We start from the raw sequence: 16,600 nt of genomic DNA on the forward strand, positions 1-16,600 counted from the left end.
GTCCATCAGGCGGGACTTCCCCTGCGGAGCTCGCGGGCCGCAGCGGCGGCAGGGGCTGTCAGCCTGTGCTCCTCCGCGGACAGTTGGGCAGGGAGGAGGGTCGCTGGCTGGAGTGAACTGATCAGTTGATAGCTATGGACAGCTGGTAGGCGCAGGGGTGGAGAGGTGGCAGCGTCCACTATCCCGACCGCCTTCTGGGTAAGAAACGCAGCAGCTTCCCAGCTCCGTAGGGCCTTCCAGTCCCCGCTGGCGTGCTGTCTCTTTAAGAGTTCCCCGCCTACTGGGCATCTGATTGGCTCCTTCCGCTGCGTGGGTCCTCTTTTCGATGGAGCACCATTTTATAGGATATTGGGGGCTGAGGCGGGTCCAGGTGCTCCCAGTAGGGACCTTGGCTTTTTTTGCAGTTTTGGCTGATTGGGAAGGACGCACCTTCCTTTCCGGGTTGCCTCTGCGGGGAAGAGCCGCGTGTCTGGGAGCCGGTGGGCTCAGCTCGCTAACATCGCCTCGCCTCCCTTCCCTAACTCTCATTTCTGCAGAGCCTGCCGCTGGGGGTTCTTGCGCAACGCTCCCAGACGCCGGCTGCTTGCTCCGGGCGCTGGAGGCCCGAGTCCCGCGGCCGGTGCAGGGTCCGCGCACCAGCGGGCGCGAATGGGCGACCGGGGCGGCGGGGCCTGAGCGCGGCCCGGGGCCCTCAGGTACCATGGGCCCTCTGCTCCACAGCACGAAACCCTACCGTGGGGCTGCCACCTCTACTCCAGAGAGGTCGCCGGCCTTAGCTGTACCTACAACCCTTCCCCGACCCTTCCTCGGCGGGTAGGTCCCGTAGCCTGGGTGCATCTAGGATCTTCCCGCGGTAGTTGTGAGGAAGTCCGGAGCTGATTGGGAACCCTGTCCCCATCACCACAGCTGGACCCAAGGCCCATCTGTCCCCGCTCCTTCCTCCGGGGTGTAATCACTTCCCGCTCATGGCACAGCTTCAGAGAACACCCTTAGGGAAGTTTCAGAGGGCCAAGGGGGCCCCTGGGTGTGAGGACTCAAAGGAAGAGGGGACGAGGTAACTGGGAGTCCCATGGGCGATGGGAGGGAGGGGAAAGCCCTGGGATTTGGCAGTGACCACACACACAGCAGCACAGGCCCAGGGCTGTGGCTAGTGAGCAGGGCTTTCGCATCCTGCAGTTTGAGGCAGTGTCGGAAGAGATGTAGGCCAAGACATCCTCACATTTGGGTCTGTGTCCCCACCTACAAACAGGATGACAGAGCCTGCCTCCAGCTTTGCTGTGGCATTCAGCAGCCTGAAAGGGTCAGTGGAGTGTTGTTTGTGTGCTGAGGTTGCAGTCCCTTCTAGGTTTTGCCGTTGCGTGAGGGACTATCTGGAAGGCTGGAGGATTCTGCTTCCACTAGACTAGGGAGAGGAGGTGTAGAGTGACTATGCCTTTCAGTCTGTAATGGGGATGGGGCTCTGGGGTCCTCTCAGATGGTTCCTTCTCTCCCCAGAAAGGCTTAGCTGCACTGTGCTGGGGATTCAGTTCAAATAATAACATTCGTTGAAAATTAATTTTGTGTGGGGCCCTGTTCTAGGCGATTGGGTCATGAGCACACCTGGGTGGGCAGGCAGTAAACAAATAAATGCACAGCTAGGGCCACTTCAGGCAGAGGCCAACTGCTGTAAAGAAAACACAGGATGGTGGGCTAGCTGTGAGAGATGGTTAATGAGGGCTGCTTTGAGGAGGTGGCCAGAATGGTGAGGCAATGCTGGAAGGATAAGCTTGGAGAACAAGATGAAAGCCAGGGGTTGGAGAGTGGAAGGGAATATGGCAGAGCAGTAGGCAGGTGTAAAATCAGGTTGGGCCTTGAAGGCCAGGGAAGGAGCCCAGGGCTCCTCTTCCTCTTGCGGGTTCTGGGCTGGGCTGCTGGCAGTTTATTAGGAGTTGGCTTCTCAAGTATAGTGTCCACCAAGACTAAGGGGTTTAAAAGCTCGACAACCTGCTAGGGTTTGGAAGCACTGATAGGTGTAACAGCAACTATGAAGAAGTGTAGCCTCTCAGGGCTTTCTGATTTCCCCATCTAGTAGGGATTGCCCCAGGGCACTCAGCATCCCAGGACTACATCATCTGAGAATCCCCTTCCCTGTTTCTCTGGTGGAGGCTCATCTCCTGCTCTTGTCTTCTCTAGCCTTCCCACCATTCCTATTCCTGAGCCTGCAGACCCCTTCTCTGTCTCTTCAGGGCTTGTGCCCCCAAGCCAAGAGCCCAGGGGCATAGATGTGGGGCAGTAACTATTTTTTTTTTATTGATTTTTAGAGAAAAAATGGAAGGGAAGGAGGAGGAGAGAGAAATCAATTTGTTGTTCCATTTATTTATGCATTCATTGGTTGATTCTTGTATGTGCCCTGACTGGAGATTGAACCTGAAATCTTGGCATACTGGGATGGCACTCTAACCGACTGGGCTATCCGGCCAAGACCTGGGACAGTAACTTAACTCTTCTGTGCCTCTCCTTTCCTCTGTAGAATGGGGACACTAGGAGTTTAGAGGCTGATGTAATGGTTAAATGTGTTACCAAGTGTGAAGCACTTGGCCCAGTGTCTGCACATAGTGTTCATAGTTGTTTTCTTTCTTTTTAAAAAAAATTTTTTAATTTATTTATATTTAGAAAGAGGGGAAGGAAGGGAGAAAGAGGGAGAGAAACATTGATCTTCCATGTAGCCCAACTGGGGACCAGGCCCAAAACCCAGGCATTTGGCCTGGCTGGAAATCAACCAGCAACCTTTTGTGGGATGATGCCCAACCAACTGAACCACACCAGTCAGGGCACGTTTTGTATTTTCTTAAATTATAGCTTCAGTTATTTTATAAGCTTTTTCAAGAATGGTGGTTCTGGTGTGGGTGACAGCCTTTTAACTCAGAGCAGTGGCACCACCCGTTGGTGTGTTAGAAATGTGGACTGTCAGCCCCACCCCAGGCCTGTTGGATCTGAACAGCACTCAAGTCGGAGAAGCACAACTTCTCCTCTCAAGTAGAGAAACTGAGGTCTGGAGAGGGTCACCTTGCAAGTTGCTCTTTGGGATCCTGGGCTCTAGAGACAGATAGCGTGAGTTGCCCTGTAGGTGGTTACCTGTCTCTGAAATCTGTATTGCTCAGGGAGGATAATATAAGTACTTCCCTAGGACAGTTGGAGGGCTAAGGGAGTGTTCTCTGCTGTTATTGAAGAATTAGCAGGGGAATTGGAAGGAAGCAGCTGACATTCTCATTCGTCACCTCAGATCCTGTAGTACGTGTGGATTTGCAAGGGGCCCTTGGACCTGTGACTGAAATTCTTCTCTCCATGACCCTACCAGCCCCCTATCCCCCCGACCTCTCCTGGGAATAAGAATAGCAGCTAGCTTTGTGTGTGTGACCTTTTGTAGACATTTATTTCTCTGGTCTTATTTGGTCCTTACAGCAACATTGTAAGGTAGGTGTTACTGTTCCTGTGACACTCAGAGGGGAAATGACTCACACAAGGTCATATAGCAAGTACATGTCAGAGCCAGAACTGCAGCCATGTTTGCCCAACTCTATAATTTGTGTAACTTGAAATTTTTTAGTGGTAAATAGAAAAATCAGATTCAAACTGGCCTAAGCAGAAAATAGAATTTTTAGATTTTATAACTGAGAAGTCTAGGGGGATAACTAGCTTCAGGTATGGCTGGATCCATGAGGATCTGTCTGCAGGATCTATTTCCATCCGTCTCTCAGCTATACATTTCTCTGTTGGTTTTATTCTCATGTGGGTCTCCATATGTAGGGTCAGAGTAATACAGGTCATGCTTACTGCTTTCAGCAGAAAGCGTGTATCTTTTTTTTTTTTTTAATCCTGAATCCCTCATTTATTTATTTATTTATTTTTAATTTTTATTGTTATTCAATTACAGTTGTATGCCTTTTCTCCCCATCCCTCCACCCCACCCCAGCTGAACCCACCTCCCTCCCCCACCTCCACCCACCCTCTTGATTTTGTCCATGTGTCCTTTATAGTACTTCCTGTAATCTCCTCTTCCCACTGTCCCCACCCCACTCCCCCCTGGCTATTGTTAGATTGTTCTTAACTTCAATGTCTCTGGTTATATTTTGTTTGCTTTTTTCTTCTATTGATTATGTTCCAGTTAAAGGTGAGATCATATGGCATTTGTCCCTCACCGCCTGGCTTATTTCACTTAGCATAATGCTCTCCAGTTCCATCCATGCTATTGCAAAGGGTATAAGCTCCTTCTTTCTCTCTGCTGCGTAGAATTCCATTGTGTAAATGTACCATAGTTTTTGGATCCACTCGTTTGCTGATGGGCACTTAGGTTGGAAAGTGTGTATCTTTCCTAGTTACAGCAAAAGACTCAAGGCTGATTCTCATTGGCCAGGACAATGGAGCATCTTAATTGGCCAGGTTTAGATCACATGCACATCCCCTGGAGTTGTGGAGGGGTAGAGTCAGCTGTACCTAAACTACATGGATAGATGCTGGGGGAGCTGAAGTGCCCCCTCAGGAAAATAGTGTTGGGCAGGCAAAGCCTAGGGAAGTTCCTTCTGACCCCTCCCACTCTGGGCTCATTCAGCTACCCCATGCTCCTGGCTCATTTTCATCCCCACTGGTTTCTGTTTGCTACAGGGGCCTCTCAGCTTCCTTGTGACTGTTGGGTGCTTGGCCTGCCCCTGCTGGGGCTGCTTGACATTCCCTGTGCCAGAGCTGGTGTGGGGGCTAAGTCCAGAAGTTTGCTCCATAAGGAGTGGGGCAGAAGGGGCTGTGGAATCTCTCTCCTTGTCTCAGAGTCACTTCCAAGTTATCTCAGGTCACCGGAAATCTTGAGGGAGGTGGCATATCCCTTGCCAGCTGTAAGCTCCCTGTGCTCAGCATGGTGGGCTAGTCCTCAGATGTGTGTAACATGGCCACAGTTAATACCTCAGTAGCCATATACAAGTGCAGAAAAGGGGGCTTTTTTCCTTGGGGGTGTTTGCTGATCAGGGAGGAACACTTTTCTCAGGAGACTCTGCAGGTGACATCACATGTCTTGCCTAACAGCCGCTGACAAGGAAATTGGGCCCACCCTTCTTGACTGACCAGAGCTTCTCTGCAGTGCACTATCAGACAAAGGGAGGATGACCATTTATTTGGTAGACTGTCTCATGCATTGCAGTGCATTCGGCAGTCCTGGACTCTGCATGAAAAATACGTAGCACCCTGCCCCTGAAGTCCCTGTGTCAAACTGGAGCACCTGTGCACCCTGCTGAGGTATCCAGTATTGCTCTATATAACCACTGACTTACACTCATTGAGGTTCAGCTTCTGATGTTAGGGGGGGCCCTGCCCAGAGCGCAGGACATCATAGAGGGGTGCCCTGGAACAAAATAGCAGCTTGATAGCAAAGAAGTAGGGGGTGGTGTCTGATAGAGATGCCATGGGCAGTCTTGGCCTCTCAGTTACTAAATAACCAGGGGCTCAGGCCAGACATCACATCTGCCTTCTTTGCTCTCTTTTCTCCCTCTGCGTGTCTGTCAGCAGGTCTTGTGTCCTAACTTCCCTAAGGTATCCCACATCCCTCTACTCTACCCCACTGCTACCTCTATTGAAGCCACTGTCCTGCACCCAGGCTGGAGCCGTAGCACCTGGGTCTCCCTGCTTCTACTCTTTCCCTGCTTTAGTCCATTGTCCATAGCAGCTGAGCGATCCTCTCTACAGGGAAATGGGATGCTGTCACCTGCTTTTGGAACACCCTTCTTGGTGCATTTAGAATAAAATCACATTGCATGTGGTCATGTGGCCCTGTCTGATCTGACCCCACCAACCTTTGTGATCTCATGTACAGCTACATTGGCCTGTTTTTTGCCCTATGAACAGGTCAAGCCTGTTTCTATCTCAGGGCCTTTGTGCCACTCTCCTCTCCTTGGTATGCTCTTTGTCCAGATTGTTCCAAGGCTGGCTCCTCAGTTATTTGGATCTTAGTTCAAATGTCTCCTTGCCTGACAGCCCAATCTGAGGCAGCACACCTTTGTGTTCCTGGAGATTCAGGCTTCGCTGTTGAAACAAAGGCTGAGATAACATGATTGTTCTTGTCTGTTGCATGATAGTCTGCGTGCAATCTGTTCAGGACATGAATGGAGCCTGGTCATACCTGGAACCCAGATACCTTTCTTATTGCTCTGTTATCCTCAATATGTGGCTTCTGTCTTGTGATCTAAAATGGCCGCTCTTGTTCCGACCATCACATCCACATTCCAGCCAATGGGAAGGGAGAAGGGCACAACCTGAAACTGGCAAGCCTCACTACTCATGTCCAGTTGGATAAAACTTGTTCATGTGGCCACAGCCAGGGGTAGGGACCCTGGGAGAGTGGCCATTGTTCTGGGAAGGCATGTGCAAGCTAAAATCCAGGGGCCCTATCACTCCAGGAAAGGATGCATGTTGGGGACTGCAGCAGTCTCCACTGTTTACTGTCCTTCTGTCCCACACCTCTGTGATCTTATCTCAGCACTTCTCTCTAGGAGAAGTTTGCTTTTAAAATACAGGCTTTTTTACTGGCTGTAGGCCTCCCCTCCTAGAATGAAGGTCCTGTGGGGGCACTTGTGTACCAGTACCTGGACTCCTTCCTGCCTGGCTCACAGTAGGTATTCTGCACCACCTACAGGTGGTGAAGAATGCATGAATGAAGGAAGGGGTAGACTTCTTGTCTGCCTTTCTCATTAGTAGAAAACAAAGAAGGAGCCAACTTCTTTCTTTGGACCTATTATGTGTCAGGCATATGTTCTCTTTAATATTCCTCACTGTTGATATGTCCTCAAGTTGCAGGTGGGCGTGTGATCTCAGAGCCAGTCATTGGCATGTGGGAGAGAGGGATGGAGGGGCTTGAGCCCCAGGTCTTGGCCTAACCATTTGGAATCTTCTGTCCTTTTAAGCCAGAGGTAGCACTTTCATTTTATGGCTGTGAGAAATAATGAGGATGTCCCTGCATCCCCTCCAGCTCTGCATTGGGCCTGCTGTTGTTCAGGGATGTGTTAGTGACAGATAAGCACTGGTTCTTGTTGCAGTGCTGCAAACCCTTCTTTCCAACACGTGTTAAGTATCCTGGGCCTCTCCTTGCTGAGTGGGGGACCTGTGCTCTTGGTGTGCAAAAGAACATCTCAGTTTTTAAATATCTGAGTTGTAACCCATACAGACGATGAGTACACGAATGATAGGTCCATGAGTCAATGTATTAAGACAGTGAGCATGCTGTGCACCCACCACCACCACCCAGATCAAGCAACAGGTGTGCCTCCCTTCACTCCTCTACCTTCCATCCTCCACAAAGGTGACTTTCACCCAGCTATGTGCCTGGGGTCAGACTGCATGTCTGCCCCTGTGCATGGCTCCTTTGCATTCGTATCTACAAGGCCCTTTCACGTTGCTACCTGTAGCAGTAATACATTCTTTTTACTTCTGTGCAATATTCCACCATTCATGCAAACTGCCATTCTCATGAGGCTATTATGAACATACCTAGAAGTGGAGACACGGGTCATAGGGCCCAGTCTGTTCAAGTCATCATTTTAAATGCTGGCATCTGTTACATTCTGGTGACTAGGCCACACCTGGCTCACCTGCCCTGAGCCCCCCAAGTTCCCTGTGGGAGTCTCTGTCACTGTCAATGCAGGACCAGCTCTATTGTTACCCTCCGTGAGTCCTGGGACCTGCAAGCCTGCCTCAGTTGTCCAGGTGGCTCCAGGACTCTAAACTACCTGGTTTCCTATCTTCCAGGCTGGACTCTGACCTCTCATTCTCAGATCATCACATGGGAGCTTGACTCTGCCACCCCCCTCCACTCACACTGCCTCAGCAGTTCTCTACCTCCCTCCACAGTACCTCCTCTTCCCTCATCCTCTCCACTTAGAGACCTCCATGCATCTCCCAGGAACAGTGCAAGTGTTCCCTCTATTTGTGTCTGCCTTTCCAGGTTGGGCAGCAGAGGGAGACAAGGGCTTGAGGGTCACCTGAGGTGTGCACAATACCCTGCTCTGGCACTTGGCGGCTGTGATTGCACTTGGCCTCCAAGTGGGATCTTTATGGTTTTGGAGGATTGGAACTGAAGTTCAGCTACTGAGGACTTAATATGTGTCGGTTGTTGGAGGCACTTGATGTCACTATCTACAACCTCGCAGGGTGGACATTGTTACCCCCATTCCACGGACGGGAAACTGAGGCACAGGGTGAACAAGGTAGTAAGGAGCAGACGAACCCTGTCTCTCCCCAGCCCCCGCAGGATTGGAGGGACTAACTGGGGTGATGCCAAGTAGCTTGCATTGCTGTGTCTGGCACAGAAGCAGGCTCAATCACTGGAGGGAGCATGCTTTTATTGTTTGGGGGGTCACAAGACAGCCTGAGACAAGGGACTGGGTCCTTGTGTAGGGGTTGGGTTGGTTTGGGGCATGTGTAGGAGTGCCATATCTCACCTCCTGCCTGGTGTGATGGGGAGTGGGCAGCCCCTCTTGTATTCCACTGGGAGCCTGAGACCCAGAGACCCAGGGCTACAGGGCTTCTGCTCTGCTAACATGGTGCCTCTCACTCCCCAAGGCCAGCTGCTGGTGGGATGGAAACCCTGCAGGAGGTGATTTGGGCAAACAGGAGCACAGTGCTGCCCCCACCCCTGGCTCCCAACATCAGTGTGCCACATCGCTGTCTGCTGCTGCTCTACGAGGACATTGGTACCTCTAGGTAAGGCAGTCACAGCCTTGTTGGGCTAGCTGACTATGTGTGAGTGGGTTTTCCTGGTGTGTGTGTGTGTGTGTGTGAGTGTGTGTGAGTGTGTGTGAGTGTGTGAGAGGGAGCGAGCGAGAGAGACGGGTGGGGGTAGAATGCGAACACAACCTCACCAGTGAGCCGGTTTCTATACCTGTCTGCTAGGGTCCGGTACTGGGACCTCTTGCTGCTCATCCCCAATGTGCTCTTCTTCATTTTCCTGCTCTGGAAGCTTCCATTTGCTCGGGCCAAGATCTGCATCACCTCCAGCCCCATTTTTATCACCTTCTATATCCTGGTGAGTTTACTCCAATTGATGACAGAAAACCCAGTTCCAATTGGCTTTAATAAAAAAGGGAATATTAACTGCCTCTGTAATGAAAAATCAACTTCAGGTATGGCTGGATCCAGGGGATTAGGTAATGTCATCAGGTCTCTATCTCTCTCTGCATCTCTGCTCTCCTCTGGCCTTATCTCAGATGAATTCTCCCCATATGGTGTCAAAGATAGCCAAGAGCAGTTTTGAGCAAATATCTTGCCTCCCTGCTAAATCTAGCAAAGTACTTCCAGTATAGACCTGGGCTTCACTCTGATTGGCCCACGTTGGATTCTGTGTTCAGCCCTGAGCAAATTACTGTGACTAGTCGGGAAAGAGGTATTTTGGAGTTGGGAAGTTGGGGTCAGCTCATCCAGACCAGTAGAGGATGGTGGTCCCTGGAAGAAAATTGGGGAACCATTACTAGAGGGAAGACAAATAGAGTCTGGATAGGGAAAAAATACCCACTAAACCTCCATCCATCTGTCCATCCATCCATCCATCCACACATTCTGTGAGACTCTTTGGAACAGACTTCCTGCCTGTTGGGAGAGCCTATATTCTCCTTATTCAGTGGTCTTGGTGGGTGTTGCCTTGGGAGAGAAGGGCTGCGGTTGACTAGGCAGCCCCAGGTGCAAGTCCAAGGTTTGGGCTGTCCAGCTCCCTGTCTTCAGGGCTCAGGCTTAACTGACTGGAGTCCTTCCCTCTGTGCCTCTTAGCTATCACTACATGAGAGCTGAGTGGCTCCCTGGTCTCCTTCTTGTGGCCTGAATCAGAACTTCCCAGTCACAGGAGTGGGTAGTGGGCAGGCAGAGAGTCAGGGGAGGCTGTTGGTGATCTCCACTCCTGTGAGGTGATACTGAAAAGGGATGGGGATCAAGGCCTGCTTTCTTCTCTGTCCTCTCCCACAATCTCTCTGACCATTTCCTTGTTTGCGTATTTATTCACCAAATACTAAGCACCTACTGTATGTCAGGCAGATGCTCTTTCTGGGGGAGCAGGCAGGGAAAAGGGACCCAGGGCTAATTACCAGGAACATGAGGCAAGGCCAGGGGAATCAGCACTGGCCCTGCCCTCTTCCTCTTGGGGACTTGTCCTGGAGAGGAGGCAGCAGTAAGTGTGCACTTAGGTAAACCACCTCCAAATTCCAGCTGTGCAGAATGAGACTTTGGGCCAGTGGCTTGACCTGTCTGTGTCTTAGTGCCATCCTACATGATGTGTGTTGGATTTGAATTTGCTTGTGGCACTCCTGTAACCGCCACATGACAGTGTGCACAGCTCCTGCCCAGTGCTGACTTGGCATATGGTAGGCACTTGGCAGTTTTTTGCTTCTGTAGCCTGCCCTGCTGACTGGTATAGGCCTCCCCAAGGCTTGGACATGACTTTCATAGCGCAAAGGACAGAGTATGTATGAATGTGGCCTCTTTTATTTGTATCTGTCAGAACACCAAACTTAAAACCCCCAGAAGCCAGAAGAAATGTATTGACTGAGAAACTAATAATCCCAGGGTTTTGGGCATGGCTGGATTCCGAGGTTCAATAATTCCGTACAGCACTATCTCTGTCTCCTTCTCAGCTTGGTGTCTTTCTGATGGCCCTGTCTCTAGCAGTCTCCTCCTTTTTCACAACCAGGTAGCCCAGCAGCTCTGGGCTTGCATCCCCTCAGCTTCCTTTCCCAGTGATTGCACCTGATGTCCTGGCTGAGACTTTTACTCAAATCCCTTGGGTCCCACCCCTATCCCCAAATCAGTGGAATGGCATACAAGAATGGCCAGCCCTAGGTCACAGGTCAGTCCCTGAAGCCAGGAGTAGTGGGGTCAGCCTCTCCCCCCAAACCATGTGAAGGAGGAGGATGGGAGAAAAATGAGGCTGTTACCAGAGGAAGGATACTAGGCTGACAAAAGCCATAAATGCACAGGCACTTCTGAAAAAACTAGTCCTGTGTGCTTTCCCTGCGAAGAGGGTCTGTGATGCCTCTTCTCTGTGGCCTCCTTCCCTCCAGCCCCCACATCTCAGAATTAAAACCATCAATATGACAAGACTAATAGCAGATGTGGACCTTGACCCTACTGGGTGTCGGGCACACTTTTGTGTTGATTTACCCATTCAATCCCCCTAGTGATCAGATGCAGTAGGTGCTATTATTACCTCTATTTTATAGATGGGGAAACTAAGGCCTCGAGGTACAGTTGATTGCCTGAGATCACAGAGGCAGGAAGCAGCAGAGCTCGGATTTGAACCCAGTCAGTCTGGCTCTACCATGTCATTAAACTAACCTTCCCATAGCTGGGACACTGAGGCCAAAGAGGGGAAGACCAGGCCAGTGGAGGGTGGTCGCCCCATCTCTCGACTTGTTTAGTTTGGAGTCCTTTCACTCTTTAAGGAATCAGAACTATTGCAGATGTGAAGTGTGGGTTTGTTGTCCCTGTGATTCCCAGAGGCCTTGTTCCCCAACTCCACGACACCCCTCTCTCACCCACCAGGTATTTGTGGTGGCGCTGGTGGGCATCGCCCGGGCCGTGGTCAGTATGACGGTCAGCACCTCGGATGCTGCAACTGTTGCTGATAAGGTGTGGCTGGGCCTGTTGACAAGGGGGATGCTGGGCACTGGGGAGATGGGTGACTGGGCCCCCAGGCTGACACTCTACCTACTCTGTGTCTAGATCCTGTGGGAGATTACCCGCTTCTTCCTGTTGGCCATCGAGCTGAGTGTGGTTATCCTGGGCCTTGCCTTTGGTGCGTCTCCTGCTGGGGCCATTATTCTTCCTGCCCCTCCCTGGCTGGGGCTCAATCCTACCACAGTCACCTGGGCTGACCTCCGCTGACTTACCAGCATGTTTCTTCCAGGTCACCTGGAAAGCAAGTCAAGCATCAAGCGTGTGCTGGCAATCACTACTGTGCTGTCTCTGGCCTACTCTGTCACCCAGGTAAGAGAGGTTGGGTGGGGCAGGGTAGCCTTGGGGGCTCCCTGAAGGAGGCCTACAACCAGCAAGGGCCAGGTAACCACGACCTCCTGGTCCTGGATAAAGGTTTGAATATTTATCAGGTGCAGTGTCCTCAAATTTTAAATGTATCTAAGGAATCACCTGGTGCGCTTATTAACAAGGCAGGTTCTGGAGGCCCTTCCTGGATTCCCATCTGATAGGGTGGGGTGGGGTGGGGTGGGGGAGGGGAGGATGCCTATCACCTGTGGTTTTAACGAGCATCTTAGGTAGAAGAATGTAGGTCTACTGAGCCCTGTATCCAGAAGCCTCTTTCTTAGATTGGGGCAGGGATTACTCCTTGCCCAGCCCTGTTCCCTGCCCCATGCTAGGCCTGTGCTGGGTACTGGAGCTAGAATGTGCAGTTTGGTCAGAGAGCAGGCTGGAGCAGGAACCTCTGGGGACCAGCCTGGGGCTGGGCTTGGTGTGGTGGAGAGCATCTGGGGCTCTGCATTGGGGAAGGCTGCAGGGAGGGGACTTTCCAAGTAGCTGAAGCCTGAGAGACTCTCACCTGTCTGCCCCTGCAGGGGACACTGGAGATCCTGTACCCTGATGCCCATCTTTCAGCTGAGGACTTTAACATCTATGGGCATGGAGGCCGCCAGTTCTGGCTGGTCAGCTCCTGCTTTTTCTTCCTGGTGAGGCAGAGGGTGGGCCCCAGGCCTGGGTGTGGTGGGGGTGGCTGGGTTGGTTAAGGCCTGGCCTAGCTCTGGGCTTGGTGCTCTCCAGCACCCTTCTCAGCCCGTCTGTCTCTGCAGGTGTACTCCTTGGTGGTCGTTCTTCCCAAGACCCCACTGAAGGAGCGTATCTCCCTGCCTTGTGAGCCACTCTGGGACACTGCTGGGTGTGGGGGTGGAGGTGGGGCAGTCTGTTTGGGCTAGCTGGAGAGCCCTGGGTGGGAGGGAGGGAGGGAAAGAGGGCTGCCCTGGGACTGATGGGTCCTAGTAAGGCACTTGGGATAAAGTGGGGATGAATTGTGAAGGAGAGGGCAGGACCTCACAGTCCCCACCTCCCAGCGCGGAGGAGCTTCTATGTGTACGCAGGCATCCTGGCGCTGCTCAACCTGCTGCAGGGGCTGGGAAGTGCGCTGCTCTGCGCTGACATCATCCAAGGGCTCTGGTATGGAGGCTGGGGGAGCTGGGACCGGGAGGCTCCGCCCACTTGGAAAGGTCCCGCCCAATGAGGCCTGCTCTGACCTGCCCTCTCCCCCAGCTGTGTGGACGCCACAACGTTCCTCTACTTCAGCTTCTTCGCACCCCTCATCTACGTGGCCTTCCTCCGGGGCTTCTTCGGGTGAGTCCTCCCACAGGTGCCGGAGGGGCTGGTGGGCTGGAGGTCTTGGCAGAACTCTGGGCCTTACCAGCCCAGCCCACTGCCCGGGATTGGAGGGCTCCGGGAGCCCCCGTGTGGCTGGAAGCGGAACCGCGCCCTCTTCCTGCGCTTGTGCACCTGCATGGTATGGCCTGTAGGGCTTCCCTGCTCCAGATGCAGGACAGACAAGGCAGACAGTGTATATGTGTGCGCGCGTACACATGTATTCACACGCATGTAGACACATATGTCTGCATTCATGGGCACACACACATGTACACAGGTATATGCATGCATGTATATAAATCCACACACATAACCACATATGCATATACACATGCATATATATATATGTGTGTGTGTATATATATATATATATATATATATACACACACACACACACACACACATATACATACACATGCACTTTCCCCACAAGAGAGACTGGCTATGCACATTGTTCTGCACATGCTCTTTTTCATTTAAGAATAGATTAGCTCATTCATTACTTTAGCACACATTCACTGTGCCAGGCATAGCTGTAGCCACAGGTACAACTGGGAACAAAATATACACAAATTCTTATGCTTACGGAGCTTGTATTTTAGCTGGGGGTGACTGGGCAGAGGAGCAGGGTTAGGGGGAGTCCAGTGTGTATTTGAGCATGGGATGGGGTTTGCTTTTGTGCAAATGTGTGTTTGGAAGTGTGTTAGGGAGATGGGTTGCTAATGATGTATAGGATTAAGGGTTGGACCCCAGGCCTCTGAGGCAGTGGAAGCTCAAGCATTTTTCCCCAACTCCACCCTTCTCCACTTGCCAGGTATGAGGGTGGGGTGGAGGAATCTTCCTCCTGAATGGGAAATCTAGGAGACGGCTTTAGAGGTGGAGTGAGAAGGACTAGATTGATTGCAGCCTATCCTCGATCTGGCCTCAGGCTCCTGTTTATAAATTAGGTGCAGTGCTTTCTCCCTTGGAAAGTAATTCTGAGGGTTGATGGATTGGGTGAGGTCAGACTGGGTAGTTAAAAGCTGCAGGGGTGAAGGTCACGCAGCCAATGCTTGCTGAGCACATTGGGCCAGGTACTGTTTTACACTGTTCACCCTCCACAAAGAGCCTCTGAGGTTGTTGCAGCCATTTTGGGTGAGAAAGCAGGCCCAGAACCTTTTACACAAGCACACACAGCCAGGAGGAGAAGGCTGGGTTTTAGTCATGTTGGACTCCATAGTTCAAGAAATAGGTACCTCAGGTTGGGCATTGGGCAGCCATTAGTGCATATCCTCCTGGTCTTATGGCCTCATTGCCCAATGAAGGAGGTCCTTTCTGGAGTCAGACAGTAAGTTTCCCTGCCCATCTGTCCTCCCTACCAGCTCGGAGCCCAAGATCCTCTTCTCCTACAAATGCCAAGTGGATGAAACTGAGGAACCAGACTTGCACCTGCCCCAGCCCTATGCTGTAACACGGCGGGAGGGTCCAGAGGCAGCAGGTGCTGCCAGCACACATTTCGACTCAGCCGGCGGGGTGTCCTACCTGGATGACATTGCTTCCATGCCCTGCCACACGGGCAGTATCAACAGCATGGACAGTGAGCGCTGGAAGACTCTCAATGCCTGAGTGCGGTTGTCCTGGTTGGAAAGAGTGCTGGGGCCCATGGAGGGCAGATGGGAGAGGAGGCCAGGTAGTGCAGAGTCCCTGGAGGAGGAGGATAAGGTCATGAGACCTTGTGTGGGTGGCAGCAGTGTGCAGGCCCTGTCCTTCCCACTGGGCCCCTCGTTCCCCTCAGCCACCTCTGCTCTAGCTGCCCCTCTCCCTTCCATCTGCCCTTGTCCTGTTCTGCAACATGGCTCAGACTTTGATCTCCCAGGGCCAGGCCTGGCTAGACTAGCTGAGGGCACTTCTTTTCTCCCAAGGAGAAAGTCTGGGCACCTAGGACTGATCTGGCCCCCTCCCTACAGCACTTTGGCCTTCTTAAAGCCCACTCTGGAAGGTGGGCTGAAGAGTGTATAGTTTCTTGATGTATTTTTTAATAAAAAGGAAAAGGAGTAGAAGGTGTTGCTATGGAGATTCTGCAGGAATACTGGAGTTGGTTCCCTTTAGGAGCTCAAGGGCCAGGGTATTCAGATGTCCTGGCAGATCCCTCTGCGTCCTGAGCTCAGGGAGGTCCAACCAAGGAACACTGGCCAGCACGTAGGGCCTGCTGGCTGCTGGGAGGTGGAGTGAAATCCGACCCTAGCCATCCCTGTTTGAGTGGAGGAAACAAATGTGGAAAAAGATTTATGTTTTCTGTGGGCTGTTTTGCTGCCCTGTTGAAGAGTGTAGGGGTTAGAATAAACTCTTTGGTCCCGTCCTATCTCTGCTCCTTCTGCTCCATTGATTTGAGCCAGCCACTCCCTCCTGCAGCTCCAGTTTTAACCTCTGTAAAAGGGGATAAGAAGCCCTGTCCTGCAGGGATTTTGTAAAGACTAGAAAATAGTGTGAAAGACTGGCATTTGGGAATGTAACAGTAATGATAGTATATTATTTTTAGCCTCTAGAACAGAGCTTGGCACCCAGTAGGCACTCAGAATACAGGATACTGCGGAATGACATTCATAATAAGAATGGATGCAATGAGGTAAAAATGGGAAAAGTCAGAGTAAAACAATGGGTTGGGAAAATGGAAGTAAGAGGAAGATTCCATGTGTCCATATTGCTGCTGGTGTAGCTAACTTTGGCTTTGAGTTGTTTGGCATCTAGAGGAAGAAGGGAGTTATAATTCTGTAATTCCCACTGTCAGAAAGGAGGAGGTCTTAGCTGGGGTTGGGGGTGTTGAGGGTCAGGCCTGGCACTCACCTCTGCTGCTGCCCCTTTTCTCAGGAGTGCATGAGAGCATCAGCTCCAACACAGCTTGTGGCAGTGAGGACCCTGGGCCAGAGGGCTGACAGTGGCATGGGCATGGCAACGGCAAAGGCAAAGGCATAGCTAGCTAGCTGGGCTCCCAGTTGAGAGGACCCCAGGACTGCCGGAGGATCCTGGCAGGATTCTTCACTTGGTACACTTTGCTGTGACCTCACAGCATTTGAAGAATCCTGTTGGGCAAGAAAGGAAAGCCTGCAAGTGTTGGAGGCCACATAGGGCAGGGGTGGGGGTTGACTGTCAAATAAGAGCTGGGTTCAGTATTGGGAGCCTTTGATGCTTACACAATCTAAGATGACCTAGTGATAGCCTAGTTTACTCAGTGAGATTACTGAGTAAGCAGCCAAGTCCTCAGGGA

General features: G+C 51.7%; 1 protein-coding gene across 7 annotated transcripts; it reads left to right on the forward strand.

Moving 5' to 3' along the window:
* On the forward strand, nucleotides 1-16,283 carry TPRA1 (transmembrane protein adipocyte associated 1). 7 transcript variants are annotated; one of them, XM_053912869.2, is made up of 12 exons: nucleotides 1-198; nucleotides 537-695; nucleotides 8,578-8,718; nucleotides 8,908-9,040; nucleotides 11,542-11,628; nucleotides 11,722-11,794; nucleotides 11,906-11,985; nucleotides 12,567-12,677; nucleotides 12,798-12,858; nucleotides 13,056-13,158; nucleotides 13,252-13,332; nucleotides 14,718-16,283. In XM_053912869.2, exons 3-12 carry the CDS (start codon nucleotides 8,594-8,596, stop codon nucleotides 14,959-14,961), a joined length of 1,098 nt encoding a protein of 365 aa, XP_053768844.1. In that variant the 5' UTR covers nucleotides 1-198; nucleotides 537-695; nucleotides 8,578-8,593; the 3' UTR covers nucleotides 14,962-16,283. The 7 variants fall into 7 exon arrangements, with proteins under 7 accessions (XP_053768844.1, XP_024436076.2, XP_053768843.1 ...); XM_024580308.4 differs by lacking the exon at nucleotides 537-695; XM_045187808.3 differs by lacking the exon at nucleotides 1-198 and having other exon boundaries at nucleotides 273-813; nucleotides 12,567-12,653.
* The last annotated feature ends 317 nt before the right edge of the window (nucleotides 16,284-16,600 follow it).

This window comes from Desmodus rotundus, chromosome 10 (assembly GCF_022682495.2).
Source record: "Desmodus rotundus isolate HL8 chromosome 10, HLdesRot8A.1, whole genome shotgun sequence".
In the NCBI taxonomy this organism is placed as follows: Eukaryota; Metazoa; Chordata; class Mammalia; order Chiroptera; family Phyllostomidae; genus Desmodus; species Desmodus rotundus.

Excerpts from the sequence above, each read along its gene's own strand:
- TPRA1 (XM_024580307.4), top strand. The coding sequence starts at position 326 with ATGGAGCACCATTTTATAGGATATTGGGGGCTGAGGCGGGTCCAGGTG. Across the intron at positions 11,795-11,905 it reads TATCCTGGGCCTTGCCTTTG|GTCACCTGGAAAGCAAGTCA; the intron begins GTGCGTCTCCTG and ends TGTTTCTTCCAG. Across the intron at positions 12,678-12,797 it reads GCTCCTGCTTTTTCTTCCTG|GTGTACTCCTTGGTGGTCGT; the intron begins GTGAGGCAGAGG and ends CTGTCTCTGCAG.